Source organism: Tiliqua scincoides, chromosome 4 (genome assembly GCF_035046505.1).
Source record: "Tiliqua scincoides isolate rTilSci1 chromosome 4, rTilSci1.hap2, whole genome shotgun sequence".
Taxonomy (NCBI): domain Eukaryota; kingdom Metazoa; phylum Chordata; class Lepidosauria; order Squamata; family Scincidae; genus Tiliqua; species Tiliqua scincoides.
Genome location: NC_089824.1, coordinates 183,540,239 through 183,561,452, shown reverse-complemented (window position 1 = coordinate 183,561,452; position 21,214 = coordinate 183,540,239). Strand labels below are relative to the sequence as shown.

At 44.7% G+C, this 21,214-nt stretch overlaps 1 protein-coding gene across 1 annotated transcript in view; it reads right to left on the bottom strand.

Annotated features, from left to right (window-relative positions):
- The window catches only part of MOV10 (Mov10 RNA helicase), a 41,766-nt gene extending 21,168 nt beyond the window's left edge, over positions 1-20,598 (bottom strand). Inside the window, exons 1-7 of the mRNA XM_066623273.1 lie at positions 20,221-20,598; positions 12,986-13,082; positions 11,476-11,600; positions 8,427-8,653; positions 4,943-5,183; positions 1,012-1,149; positions 498-660 (exon numbers count right to left, since the gene is read on the bottom strand). Coding sequence (XP_066479370.1) covers positions 498-660; positions 1,012-1,149; positions 4,943-5,183; positions 8,427-8,653; positions 11,476-11,600; positions 12,986-13,082; positions 20,221-20,354 — 1,125 coding nt within the window. The 5' untranslated portion in view covers positions 20,355-20,598. The remainder of the gene's footprint in view (positions 1-497; positions 661-1,011; positions 1,150-4,942; positions 5,184-8,426; positions 8,654-11,475; positions 11,601-12,985; positions 13,083-20,220) is intronic.
- Positions 20,599-21,214: the final 616 nt, after the last annotated feature.

Here is a 21,214-nt window from a genome sequence, read left to right as displayed (position 1 = left end):
AATAAGGTTGCACCCCAAGAACATTAGGCTTTCTAGTCCCAATGAGTGTAATTTTACTTAAGTTAGGCAGAGAGAGAGAGAGAGAGAGAGAGAGAGAGAGAGAGAGAGAGAGAGAGAGAGGCATACAAAGAGACTTATCTAATGAACTTCATAACTAATCACAGATCTGAAGATCTAATTACAGACCTTTCTAATGAAATGCTATAGCCACCACACCATTTTGGTCTCCAGTGGTTCCCAAACTGTGGGTCCATGGGATTTCTGGTGGGTTGCAAAACTGACAAGACAGATTAGGCTATGTGCATCAAGGGTTAAACAAGCTGTTACTGGGGGGACTGGAGCACTGTTGTCCAATCACCATTATAGCCACAGAGGCTTTAGTGGCTGGTAAAGTGAAACTTTTTTTTTAGGTGGGTCCTGATGCTAAAAAGTTTGGGAACCACTACTATGCAACATGAAGCATTTTTTCTGCAAACCATGTGTTACCTCTTGCTCACCTTCAGAACAAGGAGATCCTTACTTCTACTGTCTTTAACCATGCAAACATCATGCATGTCATATCGGTGAATATCCACTTCCATTTGAATTTCTTCCAGGTGAAGCAGCAATTCAAACTTTTCACTGTAGTTGTCAAACTGCAGTTCAGCTCCCAGTAAGCTCCTGTGAAAGGGATCCACATATCAGATTGAGCTCTGCCTTTTTTCAACAGGGGCCTCCACACATACAAATGGGAAGGAGAGATGAAATGAAATGCACAGCACGATAGCCCTATTCCCTCTAACTGTATACACATTGGTTCTGTGGAGTGGAGCAAGTTAGGAAAAAGAAATATGAGGGAGCATTTGCCTATACTGGGGTGGGATGCTTCAAGATTCTGTAGTGGTTAACGACATCTCCTATACAAGGGGTTTATTAAGGATGTAGCAAAATAGTAACAACATAATCAATTGTTCACAACTTCAGGTAAGGACAGAAGCAATGAAGAAAACAACTTAGGTCACAAATACTTACTGGAGCTGGGCAACTTTGTCACGGGTGCCATTATCGGGTGCATGACCCTCATCCAGATACTCAATCTGATCCTTCAAATCTGATGGGTATTTGTGGCTATCTAGGCGTATCTTTAGCTGAAGCTCATAGCTTAAAGAGCTAGGGAAACAGAATGAGGAAAAAGTACAAGGTTATGGGCAATTAGGGGGTTGATCGGAGTCAAGTATAATTGAAAACGATATCCTCAGTTGTAGTAAGCAGTATGCGTGCTTTGTCCAAAAGTACACTGAGACTAACTCAAATAAAGAGAGAGAACCAGTGCTAGGTTATTTTGGGAGATGTTCAAACCCCTACTCAGACAAGGAGATCAGTGGTTTTCAAAGTGGATTCCAGGTCTTGGTCAGCTGAAAGCCACTTTGCAGACTAGGACCCAGAGACAGTGCCTAGTAGTAAAGGAGACAGAGCCATGCAAGGACAGAATTCACAGGAAAGAAAAAGCTATTTCACAAGCATACAATCCCTGCAGCCAAACAATATATCCATAATATAGTATCCTTACGTAAGCCAGACTCCAGTTGTCCCATAAGCATTACAAGTGCATATCTCAACTAGTTTAGTACAGCCTGCAGTTTACACATCACATGTATTGATACACACATACTTAGCACACAACCAACAAAATAAGTCTGAAGACATTCAGGAAAACAAATTTATCCAATTTAGCATATGGAAAATGCCAAGGCTAAGAGCTTCTAGCCCAAACGGGAATCTGAGAATGAAAAGCTCAAAGCATATGCAAAACACACAATCAAAGAAGTAAATCAAACCAAAAAGCAAATATATGTTAGGGAGCAAAGAGGAAAAAACCTCTAACTTCTTCCCCAAAAATGGAACCCATTTTCAGACTTGTGGCATTAAATGATGCTTCACAGTGCAATATACAAGTTGATTTTTGTGCAATATACAAGTTATTTTTTTTTGAGGTGTCTAAGCCTGCAAAGCAGGTTACAGCCTCACACCTATTCCTTCTCATTAGTTCACAACAACTAGACTTCTAAAGCTGCTTTCAAGTTCACTTGACTCCCCCTAGTCCACTCTGGCATTTCAGTCCCTCTCCTCTCACCCCAGGGCTGAGAAAGCTTACTCAGTGTTCCCCTAGTCTCCTACCAAGACATAGACCAAACCAAGAACTCATGCAAGTTCTCCCCCTTCCATTTACTAACCCATGTAAGCCAATGTTGAGATTCCAGTAAGTACAAATGCACACAGTGGACATTTCTTCTTATCCAATTCTAAATGTTTATGCATGTCCACAACCCCGTACCTTTAGCAACCTATAGTCCAGATCAGCCTTGTAAATACGAGGGTCGCCCAGAAAGTAATGCACCACATTTTTTTTCTCAGCCTACAGTAATGGTACGAATGTGAAACTTTAGATATACATTATTTGAATTTTCAGGAGTGCGCACACAAATTTTTGGTTTCTTCAGACAGATAGTGTAGCTGCAGCAGTGTTTCGAAATGGTGTCTGTAAGTGATGTACGTTACAAGCAGCGTGTCGTCATTGAATTTCTCACTGTGGAGAAAGAAACTGTTGGGAACACTCACAAACGTTTGTGTACAGTTTATGGAGAATCTGCAGTCGACAGAAGTACGGTTAGTCGCTGGGCACAGAGGGTGATGCCATTAGAAGGCGGTTCGGCAGAGCTCCAAGATTTGCAGCATTTGGGGCGGCCATCCACGGCTGTCATACCTGACAAGACGCAGCTCGCTGATGTGCTCATTCGCGAGGATCGACACATAACGACTAGGCAGTTGGCGCTGAAGCTGTCAATCAGCAAAGGAAGTGTGGATGCAATCATCCGTGCTCTTGATTACTCAAAAGTGTGTGCACAATGGGTTCTGCGCTGTCTTACGGTGGACCGCAAATCTCTCAGAAAAAACATTTCTTCTGAGTTGCTGAAATGTTTTGAAGATGAGGGGGAAGCGTTCTTGTCCAGGATTGTGACAGGTGATGAAACCTGGGTTCACCATTTTGAGCCCGAAACAAAATGACAGTCGATGGAATGGCGTCATCCTCAATCTCCACAGAAGAAAAAATTCAAAGCAACTGCTTCCGCCGGTAAGGTCATGATCATTGTGTTTTGGGACTGTGAAGGCGTCATACTCATTGATGTGATGCCAAGAGGCAGCACCATTAATTCTGAAGCTTATGTGAAGACATTAACCAAACTCAAGAAGCACTTCCAGCAACTTCGGCGCCATAGCAACCCAGGTGAATGTTTGATTCAACATGATAACGCTCAGCCTCACACAAGTTTGAGGACTTCGGAACACATCACTAAACAGGGTTGGACTGTGTTACCCCATCCACCCTACAGCCCTGACCTAGCTCCCTCAGACTTCCACTTGTTTGGGCCATTAAAGGATGCCATTCGCGGATGACATTTTGAGGATGACGAAGAGGTGATTCGCACAGTGCAGAAATGGCTTCGTGACCAGAACAAGGAGTGGTACCGACAGGGCGTACATGCCCTTGTGTCTCGCTGGAGGAAGGCCATAGAACTGGACGGAGATTACGTGGAAAAATAGGGAGTGTAGAAGAAACATCATTCTTTCTTGTGTGTAAGTTTCATTGTGTTCAATAAATAATTGTTGAAGAAAAAAAAATGTGGTGCATTACTTTCTGGGCATCGTAGGTCCACAAAAGTTACTCCCTGCAAAAAATGTTACTAGTCTACTCACAAAGAACACAAATAAACCTTTGATACTGACATCTTGCAGCATAAAAGACTTGGGGGGGTTGACCCATTTCTAGGTCATGACCCATGTGTTGAAGGTCCCTGCCCTACATAACTGAAGGGTCAACTCACACATGCATATTTTTGACTTGCAGGTGTAACACAGCCACCATAGATCAAACACAATCGATAGAGCTTTGAGATCACCTGATGTGATGGCAGTCTGTGAATTGGAGCATGAGCAATAGCTGAGGCATGTACATGTGTGAATGAATCAGTCCTTAGACAGTCTCAGCATTGGAAGAAACATGACTAGCCTCAAAGAAGATTTAGGAAGTGGATGAATAAAAGACTAAAACACACAACACTACAGAAAAGACAAACAATAGCTCTAGCTTCACCCAAAGCCCAGACTCACTGCTTGGCTCAGAATATTATTATTCTCAATTTCAGTGTTTCTCAAACTGTGCGTCGGGACCCACTAGGAGGGACACGTGCCAATTTCAGGTGAGTCCCCATTCATTTCAATGTACATTTTATTCTTAATCTATTAGACTTGATGCTACCATGCTATGTGAATGCATTTGGGGAAATATGACAGATCTGCACTTTTAACAGGCTATTATGTATACGCTTTTAATGACGATTGTCAAGGGGGCTTACTCCCAGGTATCTGTGGATAGGATTGCAGTCTTTGGGATGTTTGGAAGATTTTTAACAGCTCAGCAACTGCTTGGGAGGGCTAGGAGGGTTCGTCTTTATTTTAGATAAATTTTTAAACTTATACTTATTGTAAACTTTTAGTTTACTTAATTGATTTGATTTCATTGTGAAAGTTTTTCCTGCCTGATGATGTCACTTCTAGCAATGACATCACTTTCAGGTTAATGACATTACTTCCAGTGGTTCTGACAGACTGTCATTCTAAAAAGTGGGTCCCAGTGCCAAAATGTCTGAGAACCCCTGCTCTATATAGCACAAAAAGCTTCTCTTCAGAGGGTTTAACAATATACAGATGAAGAGCTTAAGAGAACAACTAGCCTGATGCAAGGAAAAAGGATGGAGAATGAGAGGCAGTAGAGAAGCAGGTAAATGATTGGCAAGGCTGAAGAGTTGCAATTTATAAAAGCAGAAGTGGCCTGAAGAATAGAGAGGGGGAAACTGACCAGACAAAAGGGATCACAAGGAGATGAACAGAAATTGCCACTTACGTATCTGGCGGGATGCCATCCTCAGTAGTAACATAATGTGGTTTGTGCAGTTTGGCCTGGTAGGGCTGATATTTTGCCGAGGGACCCAATTGTTCTGCTAATTTGCTTTTGGCAACAGCAGATATAAAACGCCCAATGATGAAGGGTCCATCCTGTTCACTTTTAAACTTAAACACCACAATACTCAGAAAGTAACCGTAGTCCGGAGCCAGGCAGTCTACCTCGATCTCATATGACATCCCTGAAAACAATAAAGTTGCTTGCTATGATAAGATTGCACACAAAAGGGAAGGTGTGCATCTGTTTCTCTCTGCTCCCCACAGAATACCTCTCATATGACATGAGACGTGTACACACATCCCCTCCATGAAATGGGATGAAAGTTTTAAAAACTAAATCTATAGATGGTGCAAGCAGAAGATGTACAGGAACCACCTGAGGATACCTGAATTCAAGGATACGGGGGAATAACCTACAGAGGCAAGGGAAGATGTGCTCCCCTCGCCTCCAGAGGGTTGTCTGAACCCTGCAGAGGCTGTGCGTGTCTGCACACAGTCCCTGCGGGCCTAAGAATCAATGGCGTATCTGAGTGGGGGCAAGGGGGACAAATGTCTTGGGCAACAGGCTGGGGGTGGCGCCTTGCCACCATCCCCCTTCTTTCGCAGCACCCAGGGTGAAAGCCCAGAGGTGTTCTGAGGGCCTGGGAAGCAGTGCACTGCCTCCCTGACCCTCCAAAGGCCTTGTAAAAAAAAAATTTGGAGGGCTGAAAAAAATCACTTCCGGTTTCACAGATGAAACCGGAAGTGATATTCTAAGCCCTTAGAAGGCCCTCTGGGGGTTGGGGAGGCTTCCCTGGCCCTCAAAATGCCTCCTAAGGGCATTAAAACATCACTGCCAGTTTCCTCTGTGAAACTGGAAGTGGTTTTCTCCAGCCCTCTGAGGCCTTTACAAGACCTTCGGAGGGTTGGGGAGGTAGCGTGCTGCCTTCCTGGGCCTCCAAAAGGGTGGTAAGGGGTGATAGCCCACTGGTGGGGGGTGCAGCAACTCAACAGAGGGGGCAGTAGCCGGTGGTCTTGGCCCCAGGTGCTACCAAGGCCAGGATCGCCACTGCTCAGAATGATTATTAGAAGTAAAAAAAAAAAATCACTTCCAGTTTTGTGGAAAAACCAGAAGTGATTTTTTATGCATTTAAAAGGCATTATGAGGGCCAGATGCTCACCTCACCTCTGGGGGGTGTTGAGGAGGCAAGGGGGACCCACTTGTATCTGTGTACGTTAATCTAAGCCATAGATATATCTGCAGATACGAGGCTCCCCCTGTACTGGATAAAGTATCCATTAGCAATGGATAATTTATCCAGTACAGTGGGGGCCCTGTAAATTATCCATGGATCATTACAAATGATGCACAATATCTGAAGACTTGCAATACAGGTTGAGGGCCCAATCCTAGCCAACTTTCCGGCACCGGTGCAGCCACAATGCAGCCCTAGGGTAACAGAACAAATGTTCCCATACCTTGAGGAGGCCTCTGTGAATGCCTCCCCACCAAAGGATGCAGAGTACACCCCACAGGAACAGCTGCACCAGCACTGGAAAACTGGATAGTATTTGGCCTCAAGTATCCTATACCTGCAACTCCAAAATCCAGAACATTTTTTATTTACACCAATATTTTTCACTGTATTCATGTACTATATAATGGTATGTCATATATTTTACTGTTGTGTGAATAAGTGTAAAAAAATGATTGCTTATCGATAGCATATAAATTCAGCATATAAATTCAGGAATGATGGGATTGCCAAACCACCACAGACAGTCCACATGGGTGGCTGAGATAGTGACACATTTGCTAGCTGATGGTCCAGTGTACACAAGTGTTGTTTCATGCACAAAATGTTTACCAATATTGTATAAAATTACCTTCAGGCTATGTGTGTAATGTGCATATGAAACAAACGAATATCATGTTTAGACTTGGGTCCCATATATGCAAATATTCCATCTACTGTACATAATCCAAGCCCGAAACACTTCTGGTGCCAAGCATTTGGAGCTCAGATGGAGCTCAGGAGCTATGGAGTTCACAATTGGGCTCTCAACCTGTATAAGCACCTTGCTTATATGATGGGATAGTACCTATATTATAACCATCTTGAGTTTTTGCAAGAAGAAAAATTGATGTGCATCATCTGTAGGTAGTTAGATACCTACAGATATACCAGAATTCTTAATTCTAAAGGGATGCAAAAGACAGTAAATTCTCTCTATGCATTTCAGGGTACGACTGGTCTTTTAGCAGATTTTCCCCAAATCCAAATCTCATGGGGGTTTCAACTTAAACTGTTTCCCAAGAATTGGAAGCATGGCTCAAATTTGAATTTTAAAAAATGAAAAAGTATCCCACACTTGACTTGGGATTTTCAAGGCTGCAGCAGAATGATTTTCATTTTTCCAAGTATTTGGGGAAAAAATTTTTTTTACAGTTGTATACCCCGAAAGTTAGTGCTGAGGAAGACAAAGGCCAGATCCATCTGCTGAACTTAGAAGTTATAATCTACTCTGACTACTCACTCAGAATAATTCTAGGGCTTTCCTGTGGTTAAAAAAAAGAAAAGTGTTGAATCACACTAAGCTGACCCCAATCCTCCTTAGATGACATTCTAGGCACTGCCTTACCCACCCATCTAGAGTTCATTATACTGCACACACTCAAAATCCCAAACACATGTCCAAACAAACCATCCTTCACAATACTGGGTTTCAAGGAGGAAATTCCAAAACTGTATGATACTCTTATCTCTAGCCTTGCATGCCTGAGAAGACTCACACAGTACTATCAGTTTTGGTGAGAAAGTTCCCTAGAGCAGTGGTTCTCACACATTTAGCAGCGGGACCCACTTTTTAGAATGAAAATCTGTCAGGAGGACCCACCAGAAGTGATGTCATGACCAGAAGTGGTCATTAGGCAGGAAGATTTTTTCAACCCTAGGCTGCAATCCTAGGATTACAATCCTACCCATGCTTACCCAGGAGGAAGTCCCATTGACCATCATTGTTAAAAGAATATTCATAGTAGCTTATTAAAAGTACAGGTCTGTAAAATTTCCCCAGATGCAGTCACATACCATGGCAGCATCCAGTCTAATATATTAAAAATAAAATATTGAAATGAATGGGGACCCACCTGAAATTGGCTCACGACCCACCTAGTGGGTCCCACAGTTTGAGAAACACTGCCCTAGAGGAAAATGCAAGAACTGGTCACACCTGCATTAATGAAACTCAACAAGGCCTGGGGCCCTTTCATAAGCAATGAAAGACTGTTGGAGTTGGCCATTTGGGGCCATGGTTAAACCAGTAGACAGCAGTGGCATACAAGTATATTTGCAGTTGAACAACAGGACTGTAATGGGATATATTACATTGTTCTGCACCCCATGTAACAGAGATGAAGCAAGCAATACAAATATATACATTACCTGGGGGCAATGTCACAGGTGGAGGTGAAGGAGCTTTGAAGGTTAATTCACGAGCTCTGCGCAGTTGTTTGTACTCGCGCAGTGTCACTTCATTTACTCCATTGTTTCTGACCTTAAGGGTGATAGTTTTTTTCTCATTAGGGGTCACAGGGAAGCGGATACTACCATTCCGTAGGTCATGATCCGATACAATGTCCACACCATTCTTCTTCTTGGTGAATTTGCCTCTGAAGAGCAGAGATTTCTGGATTAGGCAGCACACACACATAATCACAGACCACACACACATTTTCTGGGTTCAGTCACTGTTATTTGGCAATGTCCCTAGTTCCAATCTACCGGTCCACCCTTCTCATCTGTGGGTTTGACCATCTGTGGATTTGACTCAACGTGGATGGCCACCATGGACAAGAAGGGCCCTGCCAATCCACTGCAGGGGGGAAAAAAAGTGTCCCTTAAAATTGCTGTTTAAAAACTGCTTTTCTTACCATAGTAGATAAGAAGCAGGAAGTCTTGGGTAATTAGAACTGCCATTTCTGGGTCACAACCTCCTCCCTTGGCCTTTGGTCACCCCAGAATGCAACATGGAAGAATTTAATCACTTCTGAGTTGCATTCCTCAGTACACCAGGGTCAAGAGAATGGATTGCTTGCCTCGGCACAATGTGAAAATAGCTTTTCTGGACACTGCTTGCCTGCCATTCTACAATGGTAAGAAAAATGGTTTTTAAACCGCTATTTAAAAGGGACACGTTTTTCAGATTTGACTATCCACTTCTTTTGCATCCAAGAGAGTTCCAGGAAGAGAACCCCCATGAATACCAAGGGTGGACTGTAGTAGTTTTCATAGGATGCCCTATCATATTGAAGTGGTATGGCTGAACAGGAAAAAAGTGCACAGACACAAGAGGTTTTGACGGTGTCGGCCAGTTGGCAAAACAGGAACAGTACCCAGCTGCCACATCCTAAAACACTTCCTGGGCTCCACGTATGTACCTCAAAAACAATAATTACCTCAGAGTAATTAATAGCTAGAATTTGCCACACTCTCTCTCATATGGGATAAAAGTCCCTGCCAGTTAAGCTAGTGTGAAAAAAAAGGTTAAAACTGCCTTGAGTTTCACTGACAATGATGGCATAAGAGCGGCTGGACTACACTGGTGCAGCAAGTGGCTAATCAACATTCACACATCCCACAAAAGAGCCAACCACACGGCCAGCCCCCCCCCCCCCAAAAAATCTCAGAATCCCCTCAACCGGTAAAGATGCCTATTTCAGAAAATTGAAACCCTAACCGCCTTCCAAATTGACATTCCAAAGCGCAATTACTGAACCCCAGACTAGAAACTGCCATTTTCAATTTTGTATTGCTGGGCTACCTATTTCAACCTTATTTTTTTCAGCTGTTTTCTCTATCTTCAATAAATTCCTTGTAGCTTACTACAATGGCCAAGCGGAGCTTGAAGTTAGTGGACGTGGCAAGCACAGTTTTCCAACTGGGGTGAACTGATCAATTTTGAGTATTTTGACATTAAAGGAGAGATCCTTTTCTTTTTAAGTTCTCCTTATGTACCTCAAAGGTTCAGAGAAAACTATGCACCCCTGCCCTCTGGGACCTGGGAGAGGAACAGAATCTGAGCCCATTCCAAACCAATTCTAAACACAATCCTAAAAATCTCTAGGTTGCCTTGGCTGAAACTAGACCAAACCCCTAAAGACAAGAAGTGGAAACCAGTTCAGAAAAAAAAAGTTCAATAACTGGGCATATAGCTTTTAACTACAGACCTGCACCGCTTTTAACAACTGTTAGCTTAAGGACAAACTGCATATAAGACATGCTCAAAGAACAATAAAGATGCTCTTAATGAGGCAATCACATGTCCCATAGCCTGCAGCAGAGTGTCTATTTACACCTCAAAAATGCTCTTAATGCAAAGAAGGGGCCATCTATCTCCAGGAGCCTGTGCAGCCAGCTAGTGTCTGGCAGGAAGTGTGTGTTTACACAACAAAGGCAATACATTGGACTGAATGTTCACTTAATGACCTAATCACATAACAATGGAGATCAGAGAACCTATCCCCATCCTTAAATAGCGCACACCTATATATTGTTTTCTTAGTTTTTACCCTGCTGCACTTATTTTGTTTTTAAAAATTACATAATGTTTACAGTCACTTTATGGAGTAAAATTATGGGCGAAAGGTACGATATGATTCTTCATGAAATCTAAACAAGTTCAAAGTAACTGTACTGGTGGCGAAATAACTTTTTAGCAGACTGTATTCAAAGAAAGTGAATTTTGATTAAGGACTACTGAAATCAACAACACACTGTTAGTCATAACTAACTTAAGACCCACGCATTTGAATGGTACATAGTTGGGATTTGCTTTCTTTAGCTATAGCACCTGAGGCACAGCTGAACCAAACAAAACACTGATGACCCTGAACTGAAGCCAATTTTTTTTTAAACAGTTCAACTCCCTCTTCAGAAAGAGTGGAAAGATTGGTGAAAGCCCGGGCTTGAAGCTCAAGGAGAATGGGATCAGTGTATGGATGCCAACAGGACAGTATATGGAAGTTCACATGGACTAATAGGAGCAGCTAGAAAAAAAAGAATACTTTTCATCACTTGCTGCTCTCATCTACAGTTACACAAGGGTCAGAAACGTTTGGGGGCAGGGGAGAAAACATACACACCTCCTCAGGATTCAGAGCATCATGACAGGCTATAAGCTACACATGTAGAGGGATAACAGACTGAGGGATTAACATAAGCCTCTTTCTGAACTAGAGATTTCCAAACGAGTTCTTCCCCTAGCCAGTGTTCCCTCTAAAGGGTCTGAGCCGTTGCACAGACCTTTTCTGTGGCTGTATAGTAGTATCTCCAGACACTCAGCATTAACATCATAACTGGACTTCTGGGGAAGCTGAGCTCCAAGCTGTGTGGAGCTTGGGTGTAGGCCATGCAGTTTAAACACTGCCCCTGCCCTGGTCCATTGCAGAAACTTTCCATTTCTGCATTAGATAAGATCCAAGAAGTTTCATACCTGCCCTTAGCACGTGATCTATGGGGAGGTGGGCCATTACTCTGGTTTTGGCCCTGATTAGGCTGATTTCCAGCATCATTCCTTGGTTTCCAGTACTGATCAGAAAGTTTCAATTTCTTTTTGACCTACAAAGGAGGAAAAAAAAATGGAGCAACCAGACAAGTTATAACAATTGGTAGATCTTAGGAACAAAGTCACTGAAGTAGGAATTCAGAAACTAATGACCTTCAAGAACAGATCCTTCCAAAAGAATCCAGCTACTGAAGGGGCATTATTAAAGCAAGGTAAGGCATTGGCCACTGGGGACATGACCAGTACGGTCTCTATATACTAGATGAGCACCTGTGGTCAGGGTGTGCATTCTCTGTGTTAAACTGTCAAAAGAGAATTCAACAACAATGTAGTCCTGGTTTAATGCCAAGAACATTCAACTTCAGCAACTTCTATAAATTATGTAGACTTCTGCTAGTCATAGGAAGAGCAAGAAGCTGTGCTTGGCAATAAAACGTTGCCTGTGGACCACTAGAACTCCTTCCCAAGTCCCTTCAGTCTCCTCATCAACTTGAAATCTCAGTGTTCATATTAAGCACATTCAAGTTTTGAGCCCTTAAGGCTGCAAAGACAGAGCTAAAGTGGGCAGACAGTGCCTGGGGACACCTTTAAGATAGTTAATTTTACATTTAATCAGTTTCATAGCAGTATGGTACAAATGTTGGAGTGCATACAGCTTTGTCAATGGTCTCTTCCATCTCCAATTCTAATATCAGAGTAATAAACAAACAAAAACTTGCATCTTAAGGCAAATGTTCTAAAAACAAGGAACAGGCTTCCCTGAATGAGCTGCAAACTCTTCTTTGAATAGCAGAGAACCTATATAGAGTAAGAATAATATATTCTGCCCAGTCACATCTTCATTAACTGCCTTCTGCTCTCCACAGTCTTAGATAAATGCTCTTTTAGGTTCAGAAATGCAAAATATATTATTTGAGTAGCATCGACAGTTAACTGCAGGAGTTCTGCATTTCCTCATTTCTGTGCGTTTTTGTCTTCTGAATTTTCCCCCCATCAGGGATCTTAACATCCATATTGTTAAGGGAAGGGAAGGGAAATTCAGGGAAAAACTAGTCAAATGTTTTTCCCTTCCCTCTGATGTGCTTTCCCCATGATGAGGAATAGCCTGAACCTCACCAATTGAGGCACAATTTTTTGACATGGTACAGTCAAACAGATCTATTTTACTAAAACAACTGCCAATGAACCAGTTAATAATACAAGATTGTTAAGCAATATCTACAAATACATTCAGCTTTTGATTAAGGCAGAACAAGGCGAAAGAGATGGGTTCCAAAAGATACCTAAACTCTGGACCTCTTTATCTTTCTTTCTTGAGAGGCCTGAGGAGGCACTTGTCTCAGACTCCCTGGGCTTCCCAAGAGCCTCTCATGCCAAGTAACCCAACTCAATTCATCAGGAGACAAGTCCAGAAATCAACAACATAACCACCTCTTACCTTGCCAAACTGCACAGAATCCTTATTTATTGTAGCAAGTCCGTATTGCACTAGCACGTACAACACTGAAGAGAAGTTGGGTCCTCTGATGCTATTTCTGTCCAAGCAAGAAAAAAAGAGAAGCATGGCTATTGCACAGCCAAACTGAGCAGGGCTCATTCAGTATCCAGTTTAAGACACAAGATGGTTCCCTTTATCCCATGTTATTGGCAGAGAAAAGATTTGGGGCTTCCATCATTAGTGGAGGAGATGCTGAAGGGGCTAGTCAGACCATAACACTAAACCAGGGGTGTCAAATTCATTTCATACAGAGGGCCGAAGTTAGCATTCAGGGCACCTGCTGAGGGCCCGAAGTGATGTCATTAAGCAGAAAGTGACACCACTAAGCAGCTGATGGCCAGAAATCAGCACCTTGTTCTCATATAGAAGCTCATTAACTGCAAATGACAGAAGAGAAAATAAGTAAAACTTGATCATGTTTCATGATATGGGAAAGCCCAATTTTCATGTGGGCTGCCATTTCAGCAGTAACACCTTAGGACTGCTCAGCAGCTGAGAGCCTCAGGGCCAGATAAAAAGCTTTTGGGGGCCTCATCTGGCCCTCGGGCCTTATGTTTGACACCCCTGCACTAAACCATCTTTTTTGCATCACAAGCATGTACCTCAGGTATGCACCCGCTTAGCTCCTACTGCACATGGCAGAGTACTATTTTCATTCATGGTTCAGCACACTGCTGGCATGCAACAACGTTTCTTTCTTCTATTTGTGACACCGTTCAGCTCTAGGAAGTAGTGTGGCAACTCATTCGCCCATTGCTCAGAGCATCTGGACATACTGTCTCTTCTCCTCCCCCACTGCAATCAGCTCGGACTAAAAGGGATAGGGTGTGCACTGGTGGAGACCAAGTATTCCTCACCATGGAGAAATGTGGGGAAGAGACAGCTCATGTGTTGAGAGGGGGAGGATGCAGCCAAGGGGGAGCAGGTGTTGGTGGTTTGCTCTGCTCACCAGAGAGGAAAGGGGTCCCTTGCTGTGGCATGTGTGCCCCTTGTCAGAAGTGGGTCGTTATTATTGTTGTAGCACTCTTACTGTAAGGGGTGAAAAAAGAAAAGGTGTCTACGATGGCAGCCACATAGATGGAAGGACAATGTGGGTGGAGGTAAGCTACAAAAGGACATCCTCCATACTTCCAAGTTCAGGATGATCACCTGTATGGCACTGTGTTTTGTGGGTAGTGCTACCCAGAAAGTCTCCTTTTTCTCTTAGACGATTCCCATCCCCATCAATCAGTTCCAGCAAGAAGAGGCAGACAAGTGTTGAGCACTACTTGGCCCCAAGAGCTGCTGGAAGGAGGCAGTAGTTCAGGCTCCTGTGATTTTTGAACTTGGCCAGTGATTATCCCTTCCTCAGTTCCTTGTGCTGAGTTTCAAAGGCTTCTCTAGCACAGCTCAGTGTGATCTCAGGTAGATTCCTCTGAAGTAAGATCCTGATTGCCATAAATCTGAGACTGGCTACCAAGACCAGCCCAAAATTTGTGATCTCCAATCTTCTGCCATGAGAAATCTACTAATCTGTAAAGATCTCCAGAAATGCTCTGCTCAGTATGCTGTTATTGAGAGGGCCTGATCGGAATGCAAGCAGGACAGGGTATTTTCCATGATAGCTCGCCAGATGTGGAATTCCCTCCCAGGGAGTTTGAGAGTAAGCCCTCAAGATACACCTGTTCCACCAAGCTCTGTGGTTGGGAAGCTGAACTCCTCTTGTGTCATCCGCTGCTACTGAAATGTTGCATTGTGGTCAGTCTCTGACAACTTGTTAACATTGTTCGTTTTCATGTTTAGCTTCCTTGGGACTATCATGTGAAGGTGGAACAGATTTTAAACAAAACAAGAAGGGTCTACAACAAAATGTTGCAGCATCTAACCAGAACCTAAAAGGAGTTATTTGTACCGACCCTCTTCTGCCAAGACCGCAGGAAATGTCTCTAGGAATCCTCTCACTTTTATTAACCCCAAAATGCTCCAAGAAGCAACAGGAATGACAGAAGACAATGGCCCACAGACAGGAAAGCCACTTGATGGTTCAGGGCAATCGCCAAATGTGAAACAGTTTTTGCTGGGTTAAACTTTTGAGCATGTCTCCAAGTCTGCATCAACTTATAGCAAATTACAAGCAGAGAGTGAAAAAGGATAAATGCATATCATGCTTTGAGACGGCTGCAAATCAAGGAAGAAACCACCAAGAAATAAGCAGTATAACGAAGAAAGATTACCGTGTCAGTGCAGAATATCACCTCCAGATATAATTATGAGCAAATAGCCCACAAATGGAGCACCTTTTCAGCTTCTCTCAATTTGCCTGAACTTTATTGTGAGCCCAAAGAACCAAGCTTCAAACAAACCCTATGTTTGCCTATAGCAAATACTGCATAGACAGGGTTCTCGGTGAACTAGCCAAGTTAACTCTGTATGGCACGGAAGCAAATAAGCAAAAGTCTTGTGGCAGATCTATTAAAAACTACCAGACTTATGCCGGCTCAGACTAGAAGTGGGATGCAGTCCACAGAATCTTATGCAATAAATCCGTTAGCTTTTAACAGATGGAAGATGGCACTTTGTAGCTCATCTGAAGTGAGGGGGGGGGAGGGAAAGGCAAGACAATCTGTCTCATTTGCAGGGTGGTGTTCTGTCTAGGCTCAAACAAATAAGGAGAGTCAGCCAAAAGTGGCCTTCTCTACTTTTTGCAGAAGGAGATGAATGAGACAAGGATATTGCTGACTACATGGGTGGATCTTCCTCTCCCTAGCCTTCAACCTAGTTAACTGCCCCCCCCCCCACCGCGCCAGGGCTCTGGCTTAACACTTTACTTCAAGTGCATGCATTTCTAATACCAATCAGGTCCTATTGGGGGCCACCCTGAGGGCAAAGTGCAGTTTGAGGAGAGAGAGAGAGAGTGTAAATTACAATCATCATCCCAGCAAAAGAGAGGGTGGGGCAGAGCAATAAACTAGACACACATCCTGCTGTGCATTCAATATATAAAACTTCTGAGATTCAAATCACTCAGATTTCAAACAAATAAGCAAGACCTTCAACCACTGCAGGCAAACTCCCCCAGTGTAAAAGGATTTCTGCAATAACTGAACAAGGAAGCGGAGCAGAAAAGGCTTTGCATCAAACCCCATGCATGCAAAAACCACTTCCTGGTCTGTGAGTGATCCCACAGGCATTTCATTGCCTTGCTGACAAGTACAGAACCCAGTTTAGTGGTAAAAAGGAACAATGGCTGACTGATTTTTTCTCTTAATTTGAAGAAGAAATTTGATCATTTCACTTATTTGCTCAACGTTCTAGACATATCTTTTTCAGTACACCCAACTACTGTGCCATTTCCTTCCCTGTACATCCAAGCTCCTTTCCTGCTCCTCATTCTTCCTCCCAGATCATAATCGCCCTCACTCCACTCCTCTACCTCACTCCCACCCCAATACAGCACCTCTCGGGGCTCAACTTCAGCACACACTCTTTGCCTGAAATTTGTTCCTTCAGTCAAGGCTTGCCATTAGGAATGGGAGAGCTCAATTCTCCATTCTGAAATCCTAATCGGAACTGGGGGAAAGATGGCATACTTTGGGAAACTGCCAGGCTTTTCTGCTTATAGCCTATTACACAGGCCAACACACATTTTGCTTCCTTAAACGTTACACCAATTCCTGGGTATATTTGGGGTGCTGATTACGAAAATGGCATCCGTTTTGCCCTATCATGTCTAGTTTTGGAGACATGGCATAGCCCCTTTAGTGAATGGTTCAAACCGCTTCCTTATGAGGAAGCCTACACCATGGCCTATAAAAGGCCTTGCACAACGCAAGGCTGGCCTTTCCTTTGCTGCCACTGCTGTATCACAGATGTGAAACAGCAAGCAATGGAGGAGCCGTTGTCCCACAGCTCATGCAAGGGGTCGAACTGTTGGCTGTCATGCTGAGAGCAATTGTGTGAGGCCAGCAGGGGCTCCAGCAAGTCTCCGGAGGGCCAGAGGCTCATTGGAGACTGGGAGCTCCCTGTGAGCTGGATTGGGAGTCCTCGAGGGCTGCCAATGGCCCCAGGGCTGGGGTTTGGGCACCCCTGATCTATATGTATACCAGTACTGTACTTGCCTTCTCCACAAACACCAATGTTTGCTTCACATTCCAGACTAGCTCCTTCCACTTCCCTCTTGTGGCCAATTAGAACAAGACACAGTGTTGTTTAAGGGAAGGGGGTGACACTCAGCTTCTGGGATGGCCCAGACTATACCAATTATTAATTTAACAGCAATTTGGGGAGCGTCAGTCCTTGGGAAAGAGGATTTTCTCAGGAGAGCAGGCAATGGGCACTGACGAAAGGAGGATTATAGCCACCAGAGAATGAAAGTATCTGGTGTACTTTCAGTCTACATGAGGATGGTGTAGTGGTTCAGGACTTAGACTTGGAAGATCCAGCTACAAATCCCTGATCAGCCATGAAGCTTCCTGGATGACCTTGGGCAAGTCACTATCTCTCAGCCTCACCTACCTCACAGGGTTCTTTTGAGGACAAAAGGAGGAGAGGAGGAACTTCGTATACCACCCCAAAATCCTTGAAAGAAGGCTAGTAGAAAAATGTGAAAAAATAAAATAGTCTCTTTTTCTGAGTCTGCACTCTGGATTTTTTGAACTGAATTTTTAAGCTGGACTGAAGTTTATCAGGATGAGAAGCCATATTTATTTCACCTGCTTTCATTGAGTTTTGGGGGATAAGAGGAGTAACTGAGACAGGTGATGACAGTGGGTGAGAAGAACATTCAGTCCTCTTTTGTTTCCAAATGCTCACCACCTAAATATTAAAGGCTTGAGGATTAAAGCCTTGAGATCTATATTGAGGAAATTGGTCACCAGTTGCTCTGTGAGGAGCTCCAGAAGGATCTCTCCAGACTGGCAGAATGGGCAACAAAATGGCAGATGCGCTTCAATGTCAGTAAGTGTAAGGTCATGCACATTGGGGCAAAAAATCAAAACTTTAGATATAGGCTGATGGGTTCTGAGCTGTCCGTGACAGATCAGGAGAGAGATCCTGGGGTGGTGGTGGACAGGTCAATGAAAGTGTTGACCCAATGTGCGGCGGCAGTAAAGAAGGCCAATTCTATGCTTGGGATCATTAGAAAAGGTATTGAGAACAAAACAGCTAATATTATAATGCCATTGTACAAATCTATGGTAAGGCCACGCCTGGAGTATTGTGTCCAGTTCTGGTCGCCGCATCTCAAAAAAGACATAGTGGAAATGGAAAAGGTGCAAAAGAGAGTGGCTAAGATGATTACGGGGCTGGGGCACCTTCCTTATGAGGAAAGGCTACGGCATTTGGGCCTCTTCAGCCTAGAAAAGAGACGCCTGAGGGGGGACATGACTGAGACATACAAAATTATGCAGGGGATTGACAGAGTGGATAGGGAGATGCTCTTTACACTCTCACATAATACCAGAACCAGGGGACATCCACTAAAATTGAGTGTTGGGCGGGTTAGGACAGACAAAAGAAAATATTTCTTTACTCAGTGTGTGGTTGGTCTGTGGAACTCCTTGCCACAGGATGTGGTGAAGGCATCTGGCCTGGACGCCTTTAAAAGGGGATTGGACAAGTTTCTGGAGGAAAAATCCATTACGGGGTACAAGCCATGATGTGTATGCGCAACTTCCTGATTTTAGAAATGGTGGGCTATGTCAGAATGCCAGATGCAAGGGAGGGCGCCAGGATGAGGTCTCTTGTTGTCTGGTGTGCTCCCTGGGGCATTTGGTGGGCCGCTGTGAGATGCAGGAAGCTGGACTAGATGGGCCTATGGCCTGATCCAGTGGGGCTGTTCTTATGTTCTCTTGTATCTATGCAGGGTATACAATGACAACAAAGAGCAAACTTGCTCTTCAACCCATATGAATATTCTAACTAGAACCATTCAGGATCCAATTTATCTATCTTGCATGAACAAATATTATACTATCATTAGCCTGTTTAGATCATCAAGGGTTTAACCCACCTCTTCAAGCTTGCCTTTCCTCAACCTCTCCCCTTTCTTCAAGGCCTAGCTGACCTTTCCCCAGTCATCCCTATCTGCAGGTCACATTTTCTACATTTTTCAGGCTTTTGCAACAGAGTTTACTAGTCAGATTCATGTCTTCTGGGAGATCAGTACCCCCAACCACCACCCATCCTGGATGATCAAGAGTCCAAAAGCCCTCCTGAGCACCAAGGAGAATCATTTCTAGTAGAGAGAGAATGTCTCCTCTCAAAAGTTCTTCTCAAACGCAGCCAAAGTTTAGACAAAGAAAGAAAGAGTAGCAAAGATAATATACAAAGACCAGCAGACACCCACCCAGCACCTTTTACATAATGGCTCACATATTTTGGTGTGGAAGGGGAAAGGGGGGGGGAGAGAGAGAGAGCACAACTGCCTCTATTCCAGCTGCAATTTGCTCCTATCTCCCTAGAGCAGCCATTTTCAACCACTGTGCTGTGCCACAAATGGTCCCCAGGTGTGCCATGGGAATTTGGGAGAGGATCATTTATTGACAAGGCCACTGGGGGAGGTGAGCCCCCCAATGGCAGCCCAGTTTCCATGGTCCAAAAACTGATGGTGTGCCTTGATCATTTTAGTGCCTAGCCAGTGTGCCCTGAGATGAAAAAGGTTGAAGATCACTGCCCTAGAGAGTCTCTTTTTTTCACAAAAGGAAGCTCCTTGGGGCAGGGAGCCATTCCATTCCTCTCCTTCCCCCCACCCCCACCCCCCACTTTTTGTGCTATACAAACCACTGCTGCTGTTGAAAAAAAAAGGTACAGAAATGGCCACAATCCTATACTCTCTTTCTTGGGAGTATGCCTCATTGAACACCATGCAACTTACTTCTGAGTAGACTTGCCCAGGACTGGGCTGGAGGTCTCTAGAGACCAGAGCCACACAGGCAAAGCCCTGAGGTTTTACAGGCAGTCAGGCTGGGTGCCAAGCGGAGGAAACTGGAGGGCTCCTTCTTCAGGAGGGAGCAGAGCAGAGGCCAGGGCGGCGGCTGGGTGACCCGTCCGCTTTCCTGAGCCAGGCAGGCTGGGGGCTTGCCAGCTGGGAGTCCCCGCGGTCTTCATTCATCCCGCCACTCCCCTGGCCAGGGGGCAGGGAGGGAGCCAGCCTCTCCCGCAGCAGGGATGCTGATGGCCCTCCTGGGCAGCCTTACCTGTTCCGGAACTCCTGGTTGTAGATGGATTTCAGCTCCTCCTTGCTGCTCACCGCTTGCCTGCCCGTGTCCTTCAGATACTGCACGAACTGCTCCCCCAGCTCCCTGGTCTGCCTGAGGCTGAGCTTGGGCATGATCCCCTCCTCACCCCGGGCGTCTCTGAGATCTGCCAACGCAGGGTGGCCCTGCAGCCAGCCAGGCGATCGGCGGCGGTGGGAGGAAACGAAAGCGAAAGCGAAGCAGGCTCGGGGCTGTGCGAACCTGGCGGGGGCTGGAGGTGCTGATGCTGATGCTGCCGGCCTCGCCTCCCGCGATCGCTTCCTGGGAAGATGCTGGGCTGGGTGACCTCGCCCGACCAAAGGCGTCTCTCTCCAGTTCGAGAAGCTGCGTTCGGTGCCGGAAGGTTTAACCCGGGAACGCGCGGAAAGAATGAGGGCATGAGTAGCTCTGAGCATGTGCAGAGTGTCTTTCCCTCCCCCTTTGCCGATTAGGGCTTACTTCCAGAGCGCTGGACCTATTACAGGGCAGGCTGAGGGGGAGGGATGGGGATGAAGGGCAGCATCCCGCACAGTCCTCCACACCTTCCCTAGTGCAGCCCAAGCCTAGGCCTGCCTACGCAGAAGTAAGTCCCATTATAGTCAATGGGGCTTACTCCCAGGACATTGTGGCTAGGCTTGCGGCCTTACCCTAACCCTAAGGCTGCAATCCTAGCCACACTTTCCTGGGAGTAAGCCCCATTGAACACAATAGGACTTACTTCTGAGTAGAAATGCATAGGATTGGACCCTCACTCTCTCTATAGCTACTTAGAAGCATGCTGCTTGTTGTGCAATGAGGCTTCCTTTCAGGTAAATATCCATAAGTTTGCAGCCTTATAGTGCATGCTTACTCTGAAGTAAGTACTGCTGTGTACAGTGGGTCTTACTCTCAGATAAGTGCTAGGATAGCGCTATCTTTTCCTGTTACATATTTGCTATCCTGGGAGGGAAGGAGT